This window comes from Xenopus laevis, chromosome 2S, assembly GCF_017654675.1.
Source record: "Xenopus laevis strain J_2021 chromosome 2S, Xenopus_laevis_v10.1, whole genome shotgun sequence".
Lineage (NCBI taxonomy): Eukaryota > Metazoa > Chordata > Amphibia > Anura > Pipidae > Xenopus > Xenopus laevis.
In genome coordinates, this window is record NC_054374.1 from 118253674 (window position 1) to 118281207 (window position 27534).

At 37.1% G+C, this 27534-nt stretch overlaps 3 protein-coding genes and 1 long non-coding RNA gene across 15 annotated transcripts in view; 2 read left to right on the forward strand and 2 right to left on the reverse strand.

Moving 5' to 3' along the window:
• The window catches only part of pibf1.S (progesterone immunomodulatory binding factor 1 S homeolog), a 96490-nt gene extending 96196 nt beyond the window's left edge, over positions 1–294 (reverse strand). For 4 of the 6 annotated variants that reach the window (XM_041583177.1, XM_018248339.2, XM_018248343.2 and 1 more), the window contains exon 1: positions 98–267. The gene's annotated coding sequence lies outside the window, so the exon portion shown is untranslated. Of the gene's footprint in view, positions 1–97 lie in introns of all 6 variants that reach the window. The other 2 variants (XM_018248340.2, XM_018248341.2) reach the window with 2 other exon arrangements.
• Positions 295–454: 160 nt separating this feature from the next.
• Positions 455–2693, forward strand: LOC108709777. The gene is made up of 2 exons (XR_001934687.2): positions 455–769; positions 1278–2693. It is a non-coding gene; the product is annotated as an uncharacterized LOC108709777 (long non-coding RNA).
• On the reverse strand, positions 2476–19945 carry bora.S (bora, aurora kinase A activator S homeolog). 6 transcript variants are annotated; one of them, XM_041583148.1, is made up of 13 exons: positions 19807–19945; positions 17939–18129; positions 16574–16680; positions 16257–16302; positions 15058–15139; positions 14361–14426; positions 13247–13303; positions 11986–12218; positions 11633–11786; positions 8362–8936; positions 7513–7638; positions 5198–5360; positions 2476–3713 (listed from the first exon to the last, which is right to left on the reverse strand). In XM_041583148.1, the coding sequence occupies exons 2-13, from the start codon at positions 18083–18085 to the stop codon at positions 3652–3654; spliced, it is 1818 nt and encodes a 605-aa protein (XP_041439082.1). In that variant the 5' UTR covers positions 18086–18129; positions 19807–19945; the 3' UTR covers positions 2476–3651.
• On the forward strand, positions 19848–26327 carry mzt1.S (mitotic spindle organizing protein 1 S homeolog). Of its 2 annotated transcripts, NM_001171715.1 has the most exon segments (3): positions 19955–20100; positions 21410–21555; positions 24957–26327. In NM_001171715.1, coding segments are annotated over 3 exon segments (219 nt in total). In that variant the 5' UTR covers positions 19955–20051; the 3' UTR covers positions 24981–26327.
• Positions 26328–27534: the final 1207 nt, after the last annotated feature.

A 27534-nucleotide genomic window follows, 5' to 3' on the forward strand; every position in this document is an offset into this window, starting at 1 on the left:
CCCGCCTCCTCTCCAAGTCTGAATTCATTTTTTTATAAGGGCAACATTAGCAATCATAATTCCTGGAGACACTGGGAATAACACGAAGCAAACATACCGGGTCTGTAGGGCCGCTTCTCTCTCTCAAAGCGTAAAACTGAGACTTACTTACAAGACTTCAGCTTGTCATTCGCGCTGCACTGCCCGCCGCGCAAACACAAACCATACTTCAATCAAGAAACGCGCAAGCGCAACATCGATTACACCGCCCCCTTTCCGGCTTCCGCCAGCACTGGGTAACTCTAGGCAACAACCACGCCCCGTTTTGAGAGAGTGGATACACCGAAGAGCTGATTGTTGTGAGAATTAGCATTCAAAAAAACCTCCCAAACAAATGAAGCATACACACGTCTCTTTACAGTTATTGTGTTCACTTGCCTGAAATAAATTACACGTAGCAAAAAAACCTAGACGAAAGGCCTGGTAGAACGCCGTGGTGTTTGCGTTTCACGCCTCGTTCTTGTGTTGACCTTTCAGGGAAGTCTGCACAACTAATCCGTGTCTATTTTGAGCACGCGAGTTCTACGCATGCGCAGTGAACTGACTTGTGATAGAAGCGTGTTGATAAGGCTGAATTATTTTGGAGTGTTTTGGTTCTCTGAGGTTTCGCACAGGTTAATATATAAGTATATGATGCTTGTGGTTTAGTACGTGATGCTTTACAGGAAAACTTTCCCAACGCCTTGGAGCTGGAGAGCAAATACCGTCCATCTTTCCTATTGTCATTTTAGTAAGTTTTAAAGCAGTCGTCATTTATCTTGTCGTAGATTGGTTGCATAATAGGCGAGTGGTTGTGTTTCAGGTTATATTTTAGAATCCTTTAAGATTGTTCCTTATTGTGGAATTACCCTCTTACCTTGCAAAACTCAGGCCCCAAACCATCTGATATATCCAATATCTCTACATATTCCTGTCAAGTCATTCCATGTGGGCTGCTGCCAAAGTCATTGTAATATAAATAAGGGTGATTTTCATAGAACCTCCTTAATCCTTACTTTGAAAGCAGTTCCATAAAATGTGAACAAATCTCAAATGAACAGTAGAATTTTAAGTTCCCATGCTACTATTAATTTGTTTGTCTTTTGTAGAACCTACTCATTTCTATAAAATCTCCCACACAACAGTTTTTTGGCAGGGTTCCCCTCCTTACCCCGTTTTGTTCCTTCCTGTTCTGCATCTGCTGTATAATGTTTGTGTATTGACTTTAAACGTATCCTTTATTAATTCTTTTTTTAAAGCTGTAGCTTGTAAAAGAAACAATATGTTGAAGTCAAAAACGTTCATTAAGAAAACCCATTCTGGCGGTGTTTTAAAGATCGTCTGAGAACTATTACCTGTGGTTGCAAAGGATGTGACTAGTTCCAACACGAGAAAGCAGTCCTGGACCTTGAGTTAAAGTCCCTCAGCAGGTCTGTTACCCGCAAAAACCTGTGGTACCCTGCAGGTTGTCGGTAGAAGTTCCGGGTGCGGGTAAAGACACAGGTCTGCGAATTTGCGAATCGGGCCACGGTTCTTCTCAATACCAATATTTACTCCTTTTTTCTGGTCACGGCTACTTCCGATGACGTCACTTCCAGTTTACAATGACAGCACTTCCTGTTTACGCGGTTTTCCTGATCACGTCTACTTCCAATGATGTCACTTCCGGTTTACAATGACAGCACTTCCTGATTCTTGATGGTCAGCGGGTACGGGTCCCAAAAAATGGACCCGCACAAACAACACTACTTGCTGCCAGACACCAATGTATTACTCCATCAGGCATGAGTAGCTGTGTACTGACATTTTGTAAAACAAAGCACAAGTTGTGTTTTGTCCATTTTAAAAGAAGCTTCATAGCCCATTATTTTTTTTAATGTAATGTTTTGTTTACTTTTATTTATTTCATGGGGATTCAGCAGAGAACAAAGTGGTAAGTACTAGAAAGACATTCAAATCTAAGGCCCTTACATTTGTTTATGTCTAATAGAGAGAGTCAAGAGATGCAAAGTTATGTAAAAAAAAAAAAACACTGCTGAAAATTAAATCATCAAAGTGTTTTAAAGTAATGAAAAAATGACAGGTTAAATAGTGTATAACCGATAACACCATTATGTTCTACAGAGCTTATCTGCTATGTAAACTGAGCCTTTCCTCTTTTGAATCGCTGCCCCCATTGCTACACAGCAGCTTATTTATATGAACAATAGTAATGTTTCTGAAGCAAACACGGCAGTTTTACCAGTGCAGGGCAACACTGCATTATATTTTTATTACTTTAAAACACTTCAATTTTTTGATGTTACTAATCCTATAAGGTTGCACTAAACTGTTCAATGGCTAACATGAAACGCACAAGGCTTTCTAACAAGGTTTGGGAATGTATGAAATTTTGTGAGTGGATTTAGTAAATTGCTGTACAAGTTTCTGATATAGAACAATAAACAGAAATATTATAAAAAAAAGTAACATTTTATTTTCAAAGATTTTGTTTTTTTCTTTTGTTCATTAAAAATAACCACACATTGTGTACTTTTTACATGCCAATTAAAGATCCATCATTTAGCTGTCATTAAAGTTTTGAACCTCCAGTTTCCATCATTTTCAGAACCTCTGCTTTTATCAGGAACACACAAACCCATAATCATCTAAGCAGCAAAACCCCATTTGAAAATGTAAGACAGGTCAGTAGATAAATGTTGTGTGGCATCTGAAGCCTACATTAAACTAACACAAAAATGCTTTTCCTTTCCAACTGTCAATAATTCTAAATGTGAAAAGGTTTGCTCAAGTTAAACGGGACATACAGGTTCAATATAAATATACACCCACTAACTGTACAGTACCAGTATCCTGGTATTCAAGTAACTTTAGTTAACGTTGTCATTTTCTCCCAAATTGACTATACAGTGAACTATTACCAGTCATTTCAAGGCTGGTTAAAAGGCACATAAAAAAAAAAATCAGTTTTTTAGGATAACCGTTCTCTTGCTTGTAATTCAAACGGTCTATGGGAGTGGGTATAGTAGAGAACTGCTCAGTCTGTTTCCCATAGCAGCTAGTGTAGGTTATTAGTTGACATCCCACTGCTACCATTTTATTCTGATCCCATATCTGAGACCACAGGGACAACCATTGTGTACAGGTCAATGAATAAATACAACACAATCGACACAGGAAAATGCTTAAAAAAATCTATACATACAAATATCTGATTTAAACCTGATTTTCTTTTTAACCACATACCAACAATCAGTAAATGTCATTTTAGAGCTAAATAAATGTAAGGACCTACCATCTGGACACAGAGGCAGTTCATATTTATACATATCCACACAGAAGGATAATATTCTTATTCGCCATTAGCTAATCTGTAAGACTTTGTAGATATACTACCTGATGTTTCCTGAAGAGAGGATTACAAAAATGCCATGAAATCAGTACTGAAACAGATTCAGAAATCCCCGCTATAATAAAGGTATGTGCAGAATCAGCTGACCACATCCGTTTAGTAATTGCACTGCTGACTTAAACCCTATTTTCACAGTAAAAACCAGTACAATTTGCACCGTCTTTAATTGATATTAACAGTCCTCTTTAAAATAAAAAACAAGTGGTGTGTAGTGTTTGTAGTTACTGCAGGAAATGTGACAAGGACTTTGGATTCAATGTTCTTGGTGGGCTTTGGACTCCCCCTAAAGAAAAGAGGTACACAATGATTACTTACACAATGGACGGGGGCACATGGGGAACAAATACAGTGCTATCTATTGCATTTACAAATATCTTTACCACCACCTCGGTGTACAGTATATATTTTATTTGCAAAATACCTGTTATTTTCAGCATTCATACTTCCTTGTAAAAGTTCTAGTGCATGCAGCCGCATGTGTGTCCCTTACGCTCATGGGAGGTGCTGTGCTGGAGGAGCAGAAGGGACCGGGACACAAGAACACTACTAGGAACGGGAAGCAGCTGCTCAATTGAAGAAGGAGGGGGCGAGAGAGTGACAGAAAGCTGCAAGAAACCGCTTGAGAAGACAGACGGGCAGGCTAAAGTTGGATAAAAAGACCCGGGGGCACAATATTAAGAGTAGATACAGAAACAGCTAGTGTTCTGGAGAAAGGGGTTGGGGGAAAAGAGTTAAAAGCCGTTTGGAGAGGCAGGCTGAAGGGACCGGGGACAAGACAAGTGAAGTGCTGTATAAGAGAAGGCGGGGGAAAGAAGCAGTACGGGAAGGCAGAGAAAGGGACCAGCACACAAGACTGGAAAAGGGAGGAACGGGAGATAGTCACAAAGATGGTGAACTAGCTTTACTTTTTTGCTGAAACATGTTAAATAACTAAGCTACTAACTCTGTTTTTAAATTAAAAAAAGACTCCTACAAATTTCTGTATCCTTAACATGTTTCCCTTATTTTACGTTTTCCCGAGTTTTACAGTTTTTTTTTCACGGTCTCTTGAAAGACGTAAATTCGGGGTTGAACTGTATATAGTTGCTAAACATCACATTTTATGTTTTCATTTTTTTGGGGATGGACATCCCCTTTAAACCACAACATTTTCATTTTAAGGGTGTAAAAATGGCAGAAGGGTGGTTCAACATCTGGGAGGGACAGTATGGGGCAGATTTATTAAGGGTCGAAGTGAGAATTTGAATTATCGAATTTTTTTTTTTGGTCAAAACTTATATTCAAATTGTGAATTATCCAAATTTCGAGATTTATCATACTCTGGCAATTTAAGAACTCAAATTCTACTATTCGCCACCTTAAACCTGCCGAATTGGTGTATAAAGTCAAGGGAGAGGTCCAGGGATCAATTTGGTGATGTTTGCAGCCTTCCTGACAGATTTTTTTTTTTTCGGAGAAAAAAAAAAAACCTCAAATCGAATTAAATTTGTTCAAGCTGAGAAAATGTGATTATTAAATTGATTAGTCAAATTTCAAGTAAGGAACAGATTGTCTTCCAGCACCTGTTCGACAATAGATGGTCGCCAACTATGCTTCACAGATTTGTCTTTTTAGTTTTTTAGTTTTATCTGCGGTGTCTCACTGGTGTGTTTGGAGTGGGCCTGTGCAGGGGTACTATTAATGTATGTTTAGAGCTCAATCTAAAAACATTTGTTTATAAATATCTCTATTCACATATGTAAGAGGTGTAAATATAGCGTTACTCACCATTTTTATTTAATCTGTTAATGGCTCCATCACCAGTGAGTTTCCACATACCAGAGTTTAGAGAATATCGGGCAAGTTTATTTTGGGATTTTTGTGTGGAGTGCTGAAATTCTGGAGATTCTGGTTCCAAGAGCTGATTTTTACAGTCTACGGATGAAATATCCTGATCAAGAAAATAAATAGAATGCTTGAAGCATCTCATATTAGCTGACCACCGCATAATCACCCTCTTGCTGTTTAATTGTGTATTAAAAGGGTGCTTCGCCTTCAAACAACTAGTTTTCTGATAGATCACCAGAAATAACGTCTTTCCCCCCCCAATTACTTTATATTTTCTTTGTTTTTCTAATTTTTCTAATATTGAAGTCTACAGTGTAATTTTTCACCTTTAAAGCAAGCAGCTCTGGGATGGGGGTAGTCGACCCTGTAACCTGTTCTAAATTGATGCATTTAGTTGATATGTTTCTTATCTTTGTCCCTGCTGAGCAGAATCTCTAAAGTTTCATTACAGGCAACTGTTAGAATTGATACAATAGTTGCTAATATTCCAGAGATGCTGCTGAGAAATGTATCAACTAATTGTTGCAAAACTGTAACAGTTCAAAATCTGTGCCTGAATTATTGAGCTGCCAGCCTGAAACACCAGAGGCAGGACCATTAAAATTTAAACTTAGATTTTGGAAAAAACAGTAAAAAATAAATTGAAGGTGATTGAAAAAAAGTCTGAAAACAACTGAACTGTAAAAAGTGTTTGAAAGGTGAACAAACCCTTAAGTACTTCTTTAGGACTACCATAGAATTTTTTTTTTTTTTTTTTTTGCTCCACTTTTAGAATAAACGTCTTTGAAATGCACACGTTAGAAATCGAACGCATGTTCCCTGAGCTAGGTTGTTAATTATGAAAAATAAAGCGTTAACAGCTGTGCACTGCCCCCCCCCCCCAGTGTAGTAGTGCAGAAGGCCGGGCTAAGGTTGAAGACTTTCCAAACCAGGCATTACTAATGTAGAGATTTGTTTTTAAAGGGGAACTCCACACAAACATAAGCTTTTTGAAAAGTAAACAATTTCAAGCAACTTTGCAATATCAATTAAAAAATATGCAGACTTTTCATGATTTTTAATGGTTTGGTACAGTTCCCTAAGCCTATTCCCATGCTCTCCTGCTGATCTGTCTGACTACTTTGCTGACTACTGTTACTTTATATCTGTCCTTCGCCTGCATCCTCCAAACCCCACAATTCCCTGCGCACATGATTTCAAGGAACGGAACATCACAGTGCAATGCATTGTGGGTTACGTAGTTCCTACATGCTGTCTAAGTTGCAGAGAAGTTGTTACAACTTGTGAAGTTGTTACAACATCAGTGTTAAGTCCCTCCTTCCCTGCCAGGATTTGAAATGATGCAGAAAGAGAAGAACTGTTAAAGGAGAAGGAAAGGTAAAAACTAAGTAAGCCTTATCAGAAAGGTCCATCTAAATATACCAGTAAACCCCCAAAGTAGTGCTGTTCTGAGTCCCCTGTCAAAAGAAACACTGCCTTTCTTTCCTTCTATTGTGTACACATGGGCTTCTGTATAAGACTTCCTGTTTTCAGCTTAAACCTCATTGCCCTGGGCAAGAGCATGCTCAGTTTGTTCCTCTCCCCCCTTCTCTACTGTAATCTGAGCCCAGAGCAGTGAGATACTCAGGCAGGAAGTGATGTCACACCACATTAATACTGCAGCTCCTATCCTAAACAAACAGAGCTTCTAGAGCTTTTTACTCAGGTATGGTAAAACATTCTACAGAATAAATATAGCATTCTAGCTTGCACTATTGCAGCTAATCTATTGTCAATAAAATGCCTCTGTAGCTTTCCTTCTCCTTTAACCAGCTGGATTTCAGCATAGACAATGGCATTTATTCATACTTTTTGAAGAAACAGGTAACTGTGATGGGTATATTAGGGGTTTCTGTGTTATGTGGGCCTCTTATCAAATTTTGGTTTGGAAGCCGGAGTTCCCCTTTAAGTTAAAAGTGCCCAGGCCCCTCCGTCAGACACAGACTGGTTTACAATAATCCTCCGCTTCAGGTACCCAAGGAACGCATACCCCCCTCCATCTTTCTCCCCTATACTGTGCTTTTGTATTTTATTTTACTTTCCCTTTATTGCATTTATGTGTATTGTTTTCTTTTGAAACTCAATAAAAAGACATATTTAAAAAAAAAAAGTGCCCAGGCCAAACCAGATTAGTTCAATCTTTCAATAAAAAGTAAATTAAACATATGCAGAATGTTAAAAATCTCCAAATATGGGCATACTTAACTTACCTTTACCTTGAAATGCTGGCATTTATTCTGAATGTCAGAAATATGGGTATCGTTTTCTTTGTATGTAGTTTCTGCTCCTATCCCATCCATAATGCAAGACCCATAGGTTTGTGTATTGTAGCCACTGTCCACCTGAGTTGGCATTATATAAAATGATTAAAAATTATATCACAAGCCTTAAAGGAAAACTATACCCCACAAACAATGTAGGTCTATATAAAAAGATATTGCATAAAACCCTGCTTTATGTAATAAACCATTTTCATAATATACTTTTCTAGTATTATGTGCCATTGGGTAATCATAAATAGAAAATTACCATTTTAAAAAATAAGATCCACCCCTTGGTATCGTATGATTCACTGTGCACACAAACAAACTACATTTGTTAGGTCACATGAGCCAATTAACAGTTGTGTCATTTGCTTCCACAATTCTTCCTGCTACAGTTAGAGTTGTAGTATTTCTGGTCAGGTGATCTCTGAGGCAGCACACAGACCATCACAAAATGGTGGTTCAAGGCAAGAGATGTAAATGGGCAATATTTACTTAAATATATATTCCAGTTTGGTAAGATTTTTTTTTAATATGATATAAACCATCTGTTGCTTAAGTGTTCATTTTGGGGGTATAGTTTTCCTTTAACATTTCTATTTAACAAAATCAGAAACCACTACACCATCTAGAGAAGATCAACAACGAAGTATACGTTCATACTATTTCAGGACTAATAAAACAGCAGAAAGGGCTCTTATTTGTCTTAACGCATAATTCAAAGAGACTGATCCTTTACGGTCAAAATTACATTTTCAATTCAGCCACTTCTGCAAATAAATAAAAAATATTCCATCTCACCTGGATGCTACTGTTCTCACATGGAATAACACTGCTTTCAGCTAAAGGAGACATACACATGTGAGAACTTTCTCCACTAAATGTGATGCCGGTCATGAAGCTAGCCATTGGAATATTGTCTGTAGCCACTGTTTCCTTAGGCCAAGAATGTTCTTCTTCAATTTCCACAGGTTCCACCATTTCCACAGTGTCGTTTTCTTTTAGTTCCTCTGATTGTAAATACTCCTGCTGCATGTAAACAGTGGGTGATACAATGGGTTCCCCTCCCATCATTACGTGGCCATCAGGTACAATATTTTCTAGTTGATGAAACAGACTCGAGAGATCACCTTCAGGTGACTTGATGCTTGATGGAGGAGAGTTTTCTTTGTCATCAGAGTGAGGTTCAAGGGCAAATGGTATTTGAAATAAAGATGTCCGATGCGGTGCATTTCCTCTACAAGATCTTGATTTAATTTGGAAAATACTTTTTATTGGAGAGCACCCCTCAATGTAAGGGTTCCGGGTAAAAGCATTAACCATTGATGTTGAAGCTGAAAGGGTTTCAGGGGAAGGAAAGATTAACCTTTTCTGTTCTGTAGATAAAAAGAAAACATGATTAGTAGGCAAAAGCAGAGAGGGAAACAAATGAACACATTTTACCAATAATTTTCTTTTGCAGGTATCTCCTTATAAATTAGGCAGTACAGATATGAGATCCAGCATTTGAAAACCAGTCATTAATAAATGGGAATGCCATTGTCCTAGAGTCCTACACAAATAATTATTTGACCAATTTTCCATATTCTCTGTAATATGTCGGATAAAGCAAAACATTCCTATAAGTTTGCTTTTATTAGTAAATATTGTATTATTTGTAAGCACTCTGTCCACTGCACTTACTAAAAATGATATGGTTTTCTCCATCCAGAGTGAGGGAAGGGGGGGTTGCCAATGTTGTAAGCAGTTCTAATGCCCTGGGCACACAGCATTGGCTCCGCAGCTCTCTGTCTGTGTTGTGTAGGCAGGTGGATAAAAGCAGCCATGTTCTCTTAAAGGAACAGTAACACCAAAAATTGAAAGGATTTTAAAGGAAAAATCAACCTGTGGGGGGGAAAAAACCCACACACCCCATGCGCAGTTGGAGCAGTTTGCGACAACTGTGCATGCGCAAGATTACGCGGAAATTGCCAATCTCTCGATGGACGCGAGGAACTTCACTGGAAGAATCTGCGCCGAGGGGTAATTATGGAGTATGGGGCATTTCCCTGGGGTGGGGGGATTGGTAGTTAGCCTGGAGGAGGGGGGGGGGGGGTCTATGGGTTTTTTCCCCACAGGTCGATTTCTCCTTTTAAGGAATGACAATATAATGTAGTGTTGTCCTGCACTGGTAAAACTAGTGTGTTTGCTTCAGAAACAACTATAGTTTATAAAAACAAGCCGCTGTGTAGCCATGGAGACAGCCATTCAAGCAGAGGACAGAGTAGATAACAGATACGTTCTGAAGAATCCCATTGTAAGCTGCAAAGTGTATCTGTTGTGTATGCTGTGCTTTTTCTCCTTTTTCAGCTTTGAATGGCTGCCCCCAAGGCTACACAGCAGCTTGTTTATATAAAAAATATAGTTGTGTTTCTAAAGCAAATATACCAGTTTTACCAGTGCAGCAGAACACACACATACACACACATATACATATACATATATACATACATATATATATATATATCCCACAAAGAAGGTCCGCACTCTCAGGACTTAAATTGAAAAATGTTTTTATTAACTAAACGACTAACGTTTCGGCCTCTCCGAGGCCTTTCTCAAAAAGTATATATATATATATATATATATATATGTAGAAGGGCTGTGGCACACACTTACTGAGGCAAAAAACCCAGGTGCTAGTCAGAAAAAAACCATATATTCATGAAAGTGTCCCAAACTAATGAATATATATATATATATATATATATATATATATATATATATATATATATATATATATATATATATATATATATATATATATATATATATATATATATATATATATATATATATATTTATATTCATGATGAAAGCTGACGCACACTGGGATTTATCAAAAATAGAACTTATTTTATTGGATCGACGTTTCGGGCCACACACGGACCTTTATCAAGATGATCATCTTGATAAAGGTCCGTGTGTGGACCGAAACGTCGATCCAATAAAATAAGTTCTATTTTTGATAAATCCCAGTGTGCGTCAGCTTTCATCATGAATATATATATATATATATATATATATATATATATATATATATATATATATATATATATATATATATTTATATATTTATATATTTTCATTAGTTTGGGACACTTTCATTTTTTGGTGTTACTGTTCCTTTAAGCAGCTCAGTGTACCTGCACTGTAAGTTCAGCTTCCGTCTGACTAGGTATACAGAGAGCAAATCGACCTGAATATGCCTGCTTTTGCTTTTATGTTTTTTTTTTCAGGGCCAATCTTCGTTCCATGTAGCTGCATTCAGGCTGAAGCTGTACTGGTCAGTTGAGATACACTGAGCTGCTGAAGAGAATATATTGACTTTTCTCCACCTGCCTACATACCGCAGATGGAGAGCAGCTGAGCCTACACTGTGTGCTCAGTAGTGATGTGCGGGCCGGCCAGATACCCGCGGGTCCAGGTTGAGCTCTTCTATCTATTCTCCCCGCCCACGACCTTACAATGCCGGCTTTCAACTTTTATAGATGCGCGCCTGCTCACCCCGCCCTTTTTGTGACATTGGCGGGGCTATAAAAGGAAACCAGAAGTCGGGCAGATATCGGGCGGGTGTGGGTAAAACACGACCCGCACATCACTAGTGCACAGGGCCTAAGGCTGGCTATCATTGATACAATAGTTGCTAACTATCCAGAGATGCTGAGACATGTATCAACCAATGTAGCAAATTGTAACAGTTCATATTAATGACCTTCAAGTCTAAGAAACCAGAGAAAAGCATTTAAATGTAAGCTTAAAAATTTGGGGAAAAAAAAAAAAAAAAAAGTGTACACCAGAAACAGCAACTTTCCATCTGAAAACAACTTAACCAAAAAAGGTGTTTAGAAGGTCATCCATGCTTTGTTCTTGCCAAAAACAAAAGCTTCCCTGGGTTTAATGGAAATGTACTTTTATTTTCAACCCAAGTGTAGTCTAACTTTACACATATATCTAATAATCTTTCCTTACTCATTATCAGGATCATGAAGCTTTAACATAATGCTGCAAAATCGAAAAAAAAGTGCAATACCTGCATCTGGAGTTTTCCCCAGATTAATAGCAATTGGGGAGAATGATGGAGAAGTAACGCTGGCAGGTGATTTTTCCAAGAAGGTTGGACTAGTAATGCTTCCCAAACTGAATGCTCGTCTTCCACCCTGGATTGGACTTGAGGAAAATTGGCCCTGTAGTTGTGTTTCAAGACAAACTCAGGTTAATATTTAATTAAGCAAACAATAAAAGTAGAATTTTTTTTGCTACATATTGAGCTTCTCTAAACTTCGAATTGAATGCGTGACTGAAGAAAGAAAGTACTGTACTTGCATAGAATTACAATCTTTATCTAAATACAATCGTCAAAGGATTATACAAAACCATTTTTACCGAACTCGGCGTTTGTGTTGGACTTCTGCACCGAACAGGAGACAGATCAATTGAGCAAAGGACACCTAGTGCGGCAGGTGGGTCATAGTATGGCCCTTCCTGTGGTGGTGATGATGGTGATGAACATTCTGATCCACTGGCATGACCATCCAAAAATAACTTTCTTCTAAGGGAGGAGGAGCTGAGATTGTCTTGAGATTGGTCTGCAGTCTCCTCAGCTCTGAAATATTCCCCTTAAAAGACAACAAAGCATACAATTTGTAAGGAACATGGAAGATTATATACTCTGCTCCTTAAGGTGGCCATACACGTAACGATCTTTCCTGGAAAAAATCTTTCCAAGAAAGATCGTTCATTTACACACGTGTAGAGCTGAATCGTCAGATACACAGGTAGAAACAAGAGAAGAGAATTCTACCTGTATCCCAACGACTCAGCGCGAACAGAGGCCGACGTTCGAGTGCCTTCAAAGGCACCCGATCAAAATTTTCTGCCTGGCCGATCAACCGATCCAAGACTTCTGCTGATATTGTTTGGCTTATCTCCATTCATACACTCACCGAATATTGTACGAAAATTTGGTTCGTACAATAATATCAGTGCGTGTATGGCCACCTTTACATGGGAACACAAACTTTCACATTAGGCAGATCGCAAAAGTTACAGACTAGAAATATCTTTAAAAAAACCAAAAAAACTAATGAGAATCAGTTACTGCTGTTAATATTAAAGCTGACTGAAGTAGGCATCCACTAGTTGACTGGATAACAAAAAGTGACATTGGTTCACCCTCCCATATACTAGTTTGGCAATTAAGGGATAGTGGATGAGGTGCAAAAAGCCTCATGGCAATGAAACACACAGCTACTGCTGAATTGAACTGCAAAATAAAACAATAACAGCAATATATTATACATTTTATCGAAGTCTTTTAGACTGGTTTTATTAAATGAAACCATAGGCAATTATTTAGTACAAAACATTTAAAATGTATGGTGGCTAATGATAATATTAACATGACCAAGTCTAAACTAACTTACATTTCAGATTTATAATGGACAAACTATTACAACTTCAGCAAGTGCCCTCTCGTTTATATGGAACATAAGTTTTCACAGACGTATTAATAATACTATTAGTCCGAGTCTATCAGCTGCACCATGCAAGCTCAAGCAAAATAGAAATGTATTGATTTATTACTAAGTGAGGGGGAAAAGCTATATTAATAAGTATACCAAATGCATAAACATTGTTTACTTACCTAATACTTTTTCTAAATTGAAGTCAACTGGTAATGACAAGTGTGTCTGGCATCCAACTAAAAAATAAGATAATTTACAATAATGAGTCTGGAAAATGAAATCTATCTGCTACAACGACTAGTAGCAATGAATAGTTAATTGTTGGCATATTTAAAATACCAACAGACCAGAACTTGCTTAGGACATTAACATTTGAATTACAACACAGTGCTCTCCATGTAGGTTAATACCAGGGGTAAGCAAACTTGACCTACAAAACCAAACATCCTTCAGTAATCTATAATGAATATTTTATACTTGCCTAGTTCCCTTAAGGTGGCCATACATGGAGAGATCCGCTCGTTTGGCGATGTCGCCAAACGAGCGGATCTCCCTCCGATATGCCCACCTTGAGGTGGGCAATATCGGGCTGATCCGATCGTGGGCCCTAGGGCCCAACGATCGGATCCTAGCGAACGCGCAGTCGGATCGCGGGACCGCATCAACGAACAGATGCGGCCGCGATTCGACAGGATTGTTAGTCCCATCCGATCGAGATCTGGCTGAGTTTCGGCCAGATCTCAATCGAGGAAGCCCGTCGGGGGCCCCCCATACACGGGCCAATAAGCTGCCGACTCGGTCTGTCGGCAGCTTTTATCGGCCCGTGTATGGCCACCTTTACACTTTATATGGTCAAGATTTTTTATGTACCAAGTGTAAAAGTATAATTCTGTGCTGGGATGCCCAGGTAGGTAGGGTAAAAAAAGCACAAGTATTCCACTGCTATGGTGTTTGGCTCAAGAATCAAGACAAAGTATGTTCTTGGCTCCAATATTGTTTCTACAAAACTTCCCTCAGAAGCACACCAAGAAACTACCCTTAAAACAAAGAGCAATGCATGATATATTCTTTAACAAAGACATTTCTTTCACATGCCACAACTGCAAGTTATCCATGGAATGATCGTTTAATCCAGGGCTAGAAGCCCTGTAAGGTGTTATTTATAGTCTGAGAGAGTAACAAAATAAATTACATAAAACCAATAAACTGCAAGCACCGATTTGACCCTTCTGTTGTGCATACAAAGCCCTATGAGGAGTGATTCTATTTTACAGATTTGTATTTTTGTTTCACCTGTGCTCTTTCCACTTTGTACAGCTTGAACTCTCCCTACAGGGGATTCATGAATAAGATCGGCACCTGCAAACAAAGATATTTTTTTTTTTTTTTTTTAAGTGTATGGATTCCAGAAATTTATTTTTATACAAAACTTATATTATGACTGTACAACTTAACCAATAAGTTGATTTCTCTGAAATTCCCCTACATAAAGGAAATTAAAGCGGTTCTCACATCTCGCCATCATTTCATACAGATTATTTAGTAACAATACATTTATGTATTGATAACAAGCCACATACTCAAACCTCTGGTGAAATTACACTAGGCACAACAGACCAAAACTGTCCCCATGGGGGGTGGAGGGGGTTGAAAGTGTGGCCTTTGGACATAACATATATACTATTCTGTTTAAACATCCTCTGGATATTTAAGTTGCAGTGACATTGGCTAGGTATTAGAGAATTTTTGAATCATTCCAAGTTAATACTTAACTAGAATGTCCCCGTAAGCTTCTTTGCATAACAGACCTATAGCGTGTAGAAATATTTGTGTGTGTGTGTGTGTGTGTGTGTGTATATATATTTTAGCTGGTAGAGCTTTCAAATAGTAGATGAATGGGCTAACCTCATATTTAAATAGCTGTTCATGGCATAGTGTATAGCAACATACAGTTTTATCAAATTGACAAATCCTTACACAAGAAACTTACATTTTGTTGAATGAAAAGGAGCAGCTGGCTTTCCTTCGTGTTGAGTCCATGGTGATGGAACAATTGTTCTCTTTGTAAAAAACTGAAATTGAAATATATAAATTCTGTATCAGAAATGAATATGCTAAATATTTTTTCTAAAGCAGAATAGAAACTTAGAATAGAAATACAAACAATAGAATACAAATTAAACCTTTACTAAATCATGACTACAGTTGAAGAACTGCTTTCATGTCAATAATACCAATATCTGCTAGTGTTGTTTATTTTTCACTCTCATGCCAAAGTCCAAATGCTGTTTGTTTAACATTAAATGCTAGTTTGTTTCACATTAAAGAGACATAGGTAACTGAACATGTCCTCCAAGGCAGATTTAAAGGAACAATAACCCCAAAAAAATAAGTTTTTTTAAATATTAAAATATTATGTACTGTTGCTATGCATTGGTAAAAGTTATGTGCTTGCTTTAGAAAGACAACTATAGTTTATGTAAACAGGTTATTGTGTAGCCATGGGGGCAGCCATTCAAGCTAAAAAGGAAGAAAAGCCACAGGCTACTTAGACAACAGATAAGCTCTGTATTAGAATACAATGGGATTCTACATAGAGCATCTTGTATCTGCTATGTATCCTGTGATTTGAATGGCTGCTCCCATGGCTACCGAATAGCTTGTTTATATAAACTATAGTAGTGCTTCTAAATCAAACACATCAGTTGTAACAGTGTAGGGAAACACTACATTATAGTTTAGCTACTGTAAAACACTTTTTTGGTGTTACTGTTCCTTTAACTATATAACAAAGTAAAAAAAGAAAATAACCAAATGGAGTCCAGGCAAAAAAATTCCTTTGTATGGATATTTCCCAGAACTAGGCTTTATTTTTCTTATGGATCTGGAATACACAGAGAGACGAAATAAAGATCAAGCTCGGATACATTGGGTCATATATATCCGAGTGAAAACTAGATCTATGTCATTTCTATGGGATTGTTTGGGGCATAGTTATCAATGAGTTAAGAGTTCAACCTTTTAGAAATACACACAGATTAATAAATATGGGATTTTTTGGTGTAATATTATTTAAGTGGACTAGCAAACTATAGTTAATAGAGTTGAACCTTAACCATGGAAAATGCCTTCATTATGCATGTCAAAAGAAAAGACTGCCAGCCACTGGTTGTAAAAATAAACAGTTACCTCCTCAATGGCTTTTTGTCTCCTCTCTTCAGTTTCCTTATCTGTTCTTTAAAATTAAAAAAAGAAATTGCAGAATCAGTTATGCATAATTGTCCTTATTTCTGCTAAACCATAAACTTTTAAAGTTACTTCAAGCAAGATTTCTTCTCTTCAAAGCAAATAATGTATTCCAATGGATTTATTTTGTAACAATATGGTAAGCTCATTTCTTCATATTAAAGCTATCCTTTACAGGTGTACATTCATTCATAAAAAATCTATTGGAATATGCTGATGTTATATAAAGGATAATAGTAAAAAAATAAAAAAAAACTTACTTTGCACGACTTAAATATAAGGCTTGGCGATGGATATCCTCTGCGTCAATCTCAATAGGGTTTATTGCTGCAAGTTGATCGATTGACCATCTAAATTGCTGGGGAGTCTAAAAAAATGTTTAAATATCACTTTTTTTTAAAAAAAAAAAAAAAAAAAAATGGACTTGATAGATTGTTTTACTTTAAAATTAGCATCCAATTGCTTAAAAATACAGGCTACTAGGCTACCAAGTCAGCAGCTTTTATTATTCTGTGTATGTTCACCTTTTGATTGGCAGTGCAGCATTTCCCTGCACAATGGACATCTGCTTATATAGAGCTTAATTGAGCTGCTGGGGGAATCAATGTTAGAGACCCCCAAGTCAGTGCATTTGAAAAAAAAAGTTACATAACTTATCTTCATTTTAAAGGGGACCAGTCATACGAAAAAATTATTCCAAATCCTAGTTTTTCATGTTAATCAAGCTTTAATTACACTATATAAATTATTTGAATCTTGTTTCCTTCGGTCTGGGAACTCAATTATAGCAAGGGGGGCAGGAGCCATTTTGTGGACACTGTTATTAAGGCAAGCCTTGCATCATCTTAAAATATACTTTGTGCACCAGAATGGGGTCCCAATGTTCATCCCCATGCCCTGGTTACACAATTAAACGGTGAAGAGAGAGGGGGACATCTAGTAAGTGTGGAATGGAAAGTAAAAGTAATTGCCAGTCCCGCAATCAATATTTGATTGACAGCTGAGATTTTTAAATGGGTTTACAACAACTATGAATGCTTTAATAAAAAAAAAAAGAATTTGGAATTCAAGTTTATTTTTTATTAATTTTTATGTCTGGGGGGTCACCTTTAATCAACATCCCTTTAATTTCAAAGTGCTGAACAACAGTTTGTAATGGTGTTGGGTGTTTATGGCTCCTAGTTTTCCAATTTTACTCAGGTTCTATTTACCTAGCTCTAGTGCCATCATAAACATTTAGCCCAAGCTCTGCAGCAACTCAAAACTGCTGTACTATCTAAGGAGGAATTTATAAATAGATTTTCATGTTAGTGTGTTCATATGCATGTAGTATAACAAATGTATTTGTATTCTTTTGTAGTTATTGTAAAAAAAAAAAAAAAACTTTTTAATTTCACTTAAATAATATTATATTAAATATCAAAATGTGAATAAAGAAAAAGCTTGATTTTTGCCCCAACTTAAAGTATGCCTGTTTTGGGTCAGGTGGAGGAGAAAAAAAAAAATAGAGGCTAGGCACAACTCAGTTTTTTAGGTCTTTAAATACCTCAGATTAATCTGTACTTTTGTCTAACTACAGATATAGTTATAAACCTCCAATTTACTAAACAGGAGTAATCACTTACTGCAGCAGATTTGGAAGGCTTGAATACAGATGGGCTAGAAACAAATGGCTCATGCAAGCTGCAATAATCACTTGGACTCTCAAATGGATTCAAAATAGCTGCTCGGCCTGGAGTTTCCGGTGTTAATTGGGTACGCACATCACCCATGACAAATAGATGCTTGCAAATATAGTTTCCTGGAAATATGAGATCTGCAGAAAAAAGAAATTGTCAACACATGCCCTTACTAAGATACAGTCCTTGAGGAAGCAAACGGTGCTACACCTGTCATGGTTTATGTACAGTGCAAGATCCTTTGTGTGTTACGGTGGACTGGCCATGGCTTGGGACACTTTGACAAAGGTGGTTGTAACCATTCTTACTAAATTTGAATGTTCAATATTCGATCTAATGGTTCCGACCTGAAAATTAGATTTGTATTTGATTCGTACGAATCAAGTTTCTCTCCCAACAAAAACATCTCCAAATGGCTCAATGGAATTCTGCTATGGACACGTAAATGAGCTCGACAGGTTTTACGTGGCGAATATTCAAATTAGGTTGAGGTGTAAGCTCACATATAAATGTGTGGATTTTGACAATTGAAAATTCGAATTTACTATTCTGTCCCTTAAACCAGATTGCTATTTGGAGTGTTTGTTAAAATGTTGTTAAAATGTTTACCATAGTTAAAGGCTTATATTGAAAAAGGCTTTTAGCTAGAGATGCAGCGAATCCAGAATACGGTTCAGGATTCAGCCTTTTTCCCGCCGAATCCATCTGCCCGCCAGAACCAAATCCGAATTTGCATATGATTGGGGAGGGAAATAACGTGACTTTATGTCACAAAACAAGGAAGTAAAAAATGTTTCCCCTTCCCAACCCTAATTTGCATATGCAAATTAGGACTCGGTTCTCGTCGAATCTTTCTCTTAGGATTTGGGGGTTTGGCCGAATTCAAAATAGTGGATTCACTGCATCTCTACTTTCAGCTGCTCCTTGTAGTTTAACTAGTACAATTTCAATATTTGTTGCATAATCAGGGCGGGCATTATTTTTACTTTAAAAATCATGGAGCCCCAGTTATTGCAGGAGGGAATAACTCACTAGTAAATTCCACAAATCTGAGGAGTTAAGGAGATCCTAAAATACCAAGACTTGCATTTCAACAGCAGCTTTATTACCGCCAGTGGGAAAAATCTGATCTCCATAGGAAAATATCAAACAAATGTTGTTACACAATTTTTTATTGAAGTCACAGGTCACCTCTATATAACGTTCCACAATTTCTTATTGAGGTAATAACCTGCAACCCTATTTAACTGGCCATCTGCAGAAGGATCAGCACAAAAACATTGTATTTTCCACATTTAAATTTAGCATCTGTTCAAGCACCACCAGCAAATAAACTAGTTAGCGACTATATTAAATGGGAAACGTTCTCATGGTTCAAGTCAGTTCTATAGAGAGCCATGAATGATATTTGACCCCTAGTTAAGGCACATATATATATATATATATAGATCAGCAGGTACGAGTGACATTATTATATACATTATATTTGCGTGGATAGGGATATTATTACAAGGTTATTGGTTAGTAATTATCTCATGTAACACTTGAGAGACAGTGATACAAAAGCTACAAGGATAGCGAGCAATATTGTCACTGTTGTGGGCAAACAGAGCAGCTCTATTTCCCTCCATAGTATTATCAGTGTTCCAGTGTATCGGAGCAGCTAAGCCCAGACGTTACATATATACATACATCTTAGACAAATATTTTCCCCCGTCTCCACTCTGCTACAAATCTGCGGGCCACAGGTACAAGAAGACGTCCTACTCCGACCCCACCGCTAAGCCAACTCCTACAACAGCCCCTGTACTCACACTTCCACCAGCTTTCGCTTCCGTCTCAATAACCAACCAAAATGCTTCGCCTGAATGGAACAACCAATCGCTGCGCTGAATTGGCTGACCAATGGGAGGGAGGCCGCGAAACAAATTCGAATGTAGGCCTCGCCCTCTTAGTCGCCATGGGAACACAGCCACGCTCTTGTTCACGTAGACAGGTTTCCCGGGCTAGAGTCGCGCCTTTAGATGATGTAATTCCGGCTGCTATTGGTGGTGAAGCCATGGCGAATGCGTCTGGAAATATGAGCGCAGTGAGAGAGACCATGGATGGTGAGTAGGGGGTTTGTGAGACAGTCTGCATGTTGTTTCATGATTTAGACAGAAGACGAGCTGGCGTAGAAACTGGGAAATCATTGCCAGTATTGCTTTGCTCATTAGTTGGCGCTCCCATCCTGCATCAGCATTTAAAAGTGTTTCTTTTACCCCAGCCCTCCTACTAGTTTCCCTTCTATCCTGCAGAAGCTTTTATACAAGATCTGGTAACCCCCAATTCTTTTCCTATTCTTCCTATCCTGCAGAAGCTTTTATACCTGAGCTGGTAAACTTTACCTATTTACCTTCCCTTCTATCACTCCCACATACCTCCCAACATTTGGAAAACAGAAAGAGGGATAACAATATTTGCCTTGAAAAGTTTTGAACCACGCCCATTTTAATGCCAACCCCCTAAATTCCAAGTTTTTTTTTTAATTTTTTTACTAAATTTGGTTATGGAAAGTTTGAACACATTTCTGGGGGTTTTAGGGTCAGGTTTTATGTGTTATTACAGTTTTGCTAATGAAGGTGAATTGCCCTTTATAAGCTGCAAGTCACAGTTTCCCCAAGAGACCTACTTATCTTAAATAGTTTCTTTGCTTGTCTTAAGCTCAACGCCAAAAGCCTTTCTATCTCTTTTTCTGGCTGTTCAGTGTAGGAGATCAAAGAGAAAGTCGGGACATTTTTGTAACAATCCAGGACTGCAGGTTGAGCTGTAAAAATCAGGACTGTCCTGTGAAAAACGGGACAGTTGGGAGGTATGCTCCCATAGGTAAAGACCAATAAGGCAGACCCTGTCCGGCTGGATTATCATTTGCTCCCCAATTTTTACAATTCAACGTGGCTCACGTGGACCCCCTAAATAGATTCAGACCCACTTCAGAGCCCCTTACCAATTTGAAGAACAATTTATGTATCAAATGGTCTCTAGTAATTTCTCCCATATCAACTGGACACCTTCCATAATAGTGGATACTGATTTGCTGTTGGTTATCCTGAGCAATTTATAGTATCTTGGCGTAAAAACGGGCAAAAAACTAAAATGATAGGACACCAAGTTTAATAAGTTAATGTTTTATTGCACTGTACATTTCTGTACTGTGTACATTTTGATATGCCTAATAAAAAGTTTTGTTTGTTTTTTAAAAAAAAAAGGAAAATCACAAAAAAACATCAACTGAGAATTCGATTTTTAGTCTAGACTTTAGTTTAAGTGAGGTGCCTTTTGGTGATAATGTAGGATATACAATACTTCTAATTTGAACATAACAAAAATGAAACCGTTTACAAAGCACGTTGAAATAATCAGTCTAATTATTTCCAGTGCTACTTGAAATATCAAGATTGTTGAACACTGGTCTGGATATGGAAACCTTGTCTATCTGTGTGAGACTCTGTGAACAAGGAATCAATCCTGAGGCCTTGTCTTCAGTTATTAAAGAGCTGCGCAGGGCATCAGATACGCTGAAGGTATGCTATACATCTAGCCTTGTTCATTTACGTACAGGTATGGAATCTGGAATTCTCGGCTCCTGTGTTTCTCCCAGTTAATGGGAAGTAAATAAAATCTTAGTGGATCAAATTACTTACTTTTGAAAAAAATAACACATTTTTGTTCACCAGTGAATTTCCTTCTTCTTTAATCAGGGGAAATGCACTAGTCCCAGCAACAAAATCGTTTTAGGGCTCCTCAAAACTTTTTTTTTTTTTTAATAAATAACTTATTTTTTCTTTCAGTATTGCACTGGATCCTCTATATCTTCTGTGCCCCCCAATCACAGGGTCTGATTCCTTTATGTTACACACATGGCAGCATCGAGCAAAGCAAAATATTTCTCTGGCTCAATAAAATGTTCTTACAGGAATGGGACCTGTTATCCAGAATGCTTGGGACCTTGTGTTTTCTGGACAATGGATCTTTCTGTATTTTGAATCTTCATACCTTAAATCTACTAGAAAGTAATGAAAACATTAAATAAACTCAATTGGCTGGTTTCAGTTAACCAAGGATTACTTCTATCTTAGTTTGGATCAAATACAAGGTAATGCTTTATTATTGCAGAGAAAAAGGAAATCATTTTTAAAAATATGGATTACTTGAATAAAATAAAGTCTATGACAAAAATAAAATGGGATCTATGGGAGACTGCCATTCCTTAATTTGGAGCTTTCTGGATAGTGGGTTTCTGGATAACCAATCCCATACCCAATACTAAAACAGTACGTGTACTTGATCCAAATTAAGATGTAATTAATCTATACGGGATGCAAAACAATCTTATTGTATTCAATTAATGTTTAAATGATTTTTTAGAAGATTTAAGGTATGTGATCCAAGTTACAGAACCCCAGGACCTGTGCATTCTGGATAATAGGTCTCATACTGGTAAATGTAGAAATAGTCGTATGCTAGGTAATATCTAAAATTAGAATAGATTACTCTGGAGAACCATGGTCATCAAACAAGTGTTCTTTTATTAATTGCACTACATTTTTCACATCTAACTGATCCTTCCTCAGGTGCCAGTGTTCACAATGTGTATAACCCAATACTCCAACTTAAACATAAACCACAACCAACAAGCATGTCAGTTCCACTGCGTGGCCAGATATTATAAATCACATTAAAAAATCTTAAAGGGCACCAATCATAACCAAAATCATTTACTAAGTAAATACACTATGTGAAACTTCAAGAAATTTGATTTTTAAAACAGTTAGAATTGTTTGTATAATGTAAATGATCTGCTCACTATACCTTCTGCAAGATCTCCCCTATCTCCCCTGCAGTTCTAGCTGAGGCAGGCATCTTGGATTTCACTGGCTCCTCCTACCTATATCTTCCCAGCCAACTGTAGCTCTGAAATCTCGCACAAGCTCAGTTCAAATTCCTTGTTTGCTTATCAACCCTTCTAAGCTATTTTCAAATCAGCCAAACCTGTGTGTTAGCTGCTGTACAGTAGTGCTGCCACCTGCTGGAAGTTAGCAGGTGGCAGCACTTCTAGTGGATACTTCTAGTGGAGGAGTTTACTAAAACAAGGCATTCTGGGTAGAATACTCAAAGCAGTGTTACAATCTGAGCATGCTTCTGAAATTTGCACATTAGAGTCTCTGTTAGAGTCTCAATATGGCCTCCCTCAGTGAAAGAACCCATTTGACAAAGTAAGGGATTTTTTTTTGCAGTTTTTACAAAAAACTATATATGTAGTTTGATTAAACGTGTTTAGCTTGTACTGGTCAGATTGTTAATATGTGTTTGATTTTGGCTGTGATAGGTGCCCTTTAATGTGGTACTACTGCCCTCCAGGGGCCTACTCCAATAGTACACCACAACTTAAGGCAGTAGTTACAATAGTGTCTATATCAACATTGTTGCAAGTATTTCCTACCTTTTTCATTATAGCTGTATATTCAATGTTGCAGCTGTTCATTTTCCTGTAATAAATAATTAGATACATTTGTTTCATTATAAAAAGCATTTCAGACTGTGTGTATCATTCAGACCAAACGGTTCAAGTGTATTAAGCATGTCTATCCATTTCTCCTCGCATTGTAATAATTTATTTTCCGGTCACCTACTTTATTGGGTAATTTAACCTCTTCTAGTACAAACCATCTAAGGCTTGCACTAGTGTGATTATGTTCAAAAAATTGTTTTCCCACAGGTGTATGAGTTTTTACTTCATTAGGATTAAAGTTGGTTATTGATCTCTGACCAACTTTAATCCTAATGAAGTAAAAACTCATACACCTGTGGGAAAACAATTTTTTGAACATAATCACACTAGTGCAAGCCTTAGATGGTTTGTACTAGAAGAGGTTAAATTACCCAATAAAGTATAAATACAGTATTGGGTTATACACATTGTGAACACTGGCACCTGAGGAAGGATCAGTTAGATGTGAAACATGTAGTGCAACCGATAAAAGAACACTTGTTTGATGACCATGGTTCTCTCCAGAGTAATCTATTCTAATTTGTGAAGACAAGGAATGTTTGGCAGTTACTAACTCTGTTTGATGAACCAGATACAGTGAGAACGAAAATAAATTTTTACCTACACTTTACTTATCCATTTGTAATATCTAAAATGTAGTTTTATTGCTCCTTTAATAACCAGGTTACACATGGATGCAATATTTTTCAAAGTCCTGTTTATTATATTAAAGGGGAACCCCGGCTTCCAAACCAAAATTTGATAGGAAGGCCCACATAACACAGAAACCCCTAATATACCCATCACAGTCACCTGTTTATTCAAAAAGTATAAATAAATGCCATTTCTATGCTGCAATCCAGCTAGTTAACAGTTCTTCTCTTTCTGCATAATTTAAAATCCTGGCAGGGAAGGAGGGACTAAACACTGATGTTACAAATTGTAACAAATACTCCACAGCTTACAGACAGCATGCCGGGACTACTTAACCCACAATTCATTGCACTATGATGTTCAGTTCCTTATTGAAGTCACATGTGCAGGTAATTGTGGGGTTTGGAGGATGCAGTCTAAGGACAGATGGCTGTTGATACAAAGTAACAGTAGTCAGCCAGCTCAGCAAAGTAGTCTGAGATATCAGCAGAAGAGCAGGGGGCTAGACTTAGGGAACTGTCAGAAACCATTAAAAATCATGAAATGTCTGCATATTTTTTAATTAATTTATATTGCAAAATTGCTTGAAATTATGTTTATTTTTCAAAAAGCTTAAGTTATGTTTTTGTCGCGTTCCCCTTTAATTATATATTTATATGTATTAATTTTAAAGGGATGCATAACCTCCTGGAATTAAATAAATAAAAGCTAATTAAAATGGGTAGAAATTGGCAAAACAGACATTTATGCTTATAACCGTGAATATTGTTTTCTTTTCAGGCTTCTGAAAGCACAGCAAGCTAGTGGAATCATGAAATGTGTTTTTCTACAACGGATCTCTACAAGAGGAATGTTGCAGAGTCACAAGCTTTATTTGTTTGCTGTATATTGTAAATATGTTTGTCTAAGTTATTTCATTACTTTAATATTGTTTCTCATTGTCACATTTATTACACAAAGGATAATAAGTTTGCTTATTCCATACTTTTTGTAATTATTTTCCCCAATTTGCTATTTTTTAACAAAAAATAGTGTAATACATTTTAGCACACGCTAACTGTAAAATAAATACCTATAGTAATTGGGATACCAAAGATTTTTGAATTTGATTGATCCAAAAACTCTAATCTATTTCGATTTGAATTAGAGAAACTCGAATCGAATTTAAAAAAAACTAGATTCGAGTTTTTTTCTCTGAAAAAAACTTGAATGTCGGGAAGGCTGCAAACATCACCAAAATGATCCCTGGACCTCTCATTGACTTATAAAGCAATTTAGCAGGTTTAAGGGGGCGAATAGTCAAATTTGAGTTCTTTAAGGGCCAGAGTATGATAAATCTCAAAATTCGAATTAAAACTTGAATCGAGTTTGGAATACTCACAATTCGAATTTGAGAGTTTTGACCAAAAAATGTATTTAGAAAATTCGAATTTTCCCTTCAACCCTTAATAAATCTGCCCATTAGACTAGAGGACAGGTTTTTTCACTATTAGGACATTGCATGGAATATGTAAGCAGTCGTTGGGGTGAATCAGTTGGACAGTTATGTTTTTTTTCTAAATTGAGCTGTAAAAAACACTCCTTTAAGTTAGAACATATCTACTCCTATCCAAGCTTCCATTATAAATTGTCATTCATGTCCTGCAATTCTGACCATTTATATCCAGCTCTGGAATTGTTACTTTGTGACATAAGCACTCAAAGTGCCACTTGTGTCCCTGGACATGTATAGCAATATAAATTCTCCTTGATATAATCAATATAATATTTAAGTAATATGTTCCATGGAACAGAATGCTAACAATGTTATGAATGTAGATCTTAATGGGACAACATCACTACAAGTATGGTCCCTCCTGGCCTATGGCAATGTCCAGTGCTTGCCAGTTGCAAGCAATGAGTAGAGGGAGCTCAACATGGTTTTTCTTCAATATGCTAGTGCTTGAGAATGAAAAATAATTCTGCAGGTCTTTACGTTTCACATGGCTTTTTTGAAGCTTGGTTAATTTAAAATTATGATGTCATGCAGTAAAGTCAATGGAGTCTTACTTAGACGAGGACCATAAAAATCCTTTGCAGTGCCACATCTGACCTGCACTCCTCCAGTTGGACAGCCCTGCTGTATATGGAAATAAAAAATGCTTGAGTTCATTTGCATGTTTTTTTTTTTTTGCAAACGTGAAAATCTTAGATAGATCTGCCTCTGTCTGTTGCCCCAGTAAATGTATTATATGAAATGAGCTTATCTGGCTAAAGTATTCCTACTGCAAAAATGGTATTCTCTTTAGAGACTTTTTTTAGTCTGGTCCAGGCCTAAACAAGAATGTGAATCTATTTTAATTTATTAATATTATATTATATTATATTATATTGAAGGTAGATACAGACATACTTTACCTTTCGTAGCACTGGAGTTTCCCATACTGCCTGCAGGGTAAAGTCTATAATAATACCCTTCTGCTTTCAAGGACAGCTTTCAAGTACCAGTCTTTCCTCTCAGGCCCTTGTGTCTAAACAATGTCAAAGGAAACTCCCCTTATGGTAATGCTGTAATTCTTGCAAAGGAGTGATTTCCCCTAAAAACCTGTAATGTAAGTAAAGGCTTCTAGTATAAGCAAATAGGTTAACCCCACCTTAGTTACAGTCTCACATAGCAATAGTGGTTAGGAAAGATTAAAAAAAGTTGGTGTTTTCTTTGATAGGTTATCATTTTCTACTAGCATGGTCAATCACTGTTATTGGATTATGACCTTAGGCCTAACCTTGATGTCCTTACATAATACACAGTTCTTTAGAAGCAAAGATGAAATGATAGCACTTCATCTTGGATTTTTTCCCGCATCAGAATTTTTCTAGTTAATTTATTGATAAAGAAGGTAAAAATGTGGATGGGAGTTTAGTCGAAATTTGGTCCTGCAGGTATTGGCTCGGCCCACCCATCACTACTGCCCATGCCAGAACGCAGACAAAAGAAGACGGGGATGAGGAGATGCTTCAGAAATACCCAGGCCAATGCAGTTGTATCAGGCAAGCCATTAAATTCAAAGGGATACGGTCGTGGGAAAACATGTTTTTTTTTATAAATGCATCAGTCAACCGTGCTGCTTCAGCTCATTTATCAAAAGTCAAGTTTGAGTTTGCTGCACTATTTGAGGAAAACCGCAAACGTGATTATACTTGAGAATATTCTTCAGAGACTTATTAGCCTCCAGAAAATAATTCAGCAAATAAAAGCTGCCAGGTTGCAAAAGAAGTCCATTGTCTAGAGCAATTTTATTTTTTTCCCCCAGTTTATTAAAACATTTGAGATTTTCAGCCTCTGAAAGTAAACAGAACAATGGGATTCTCTATGAATTTT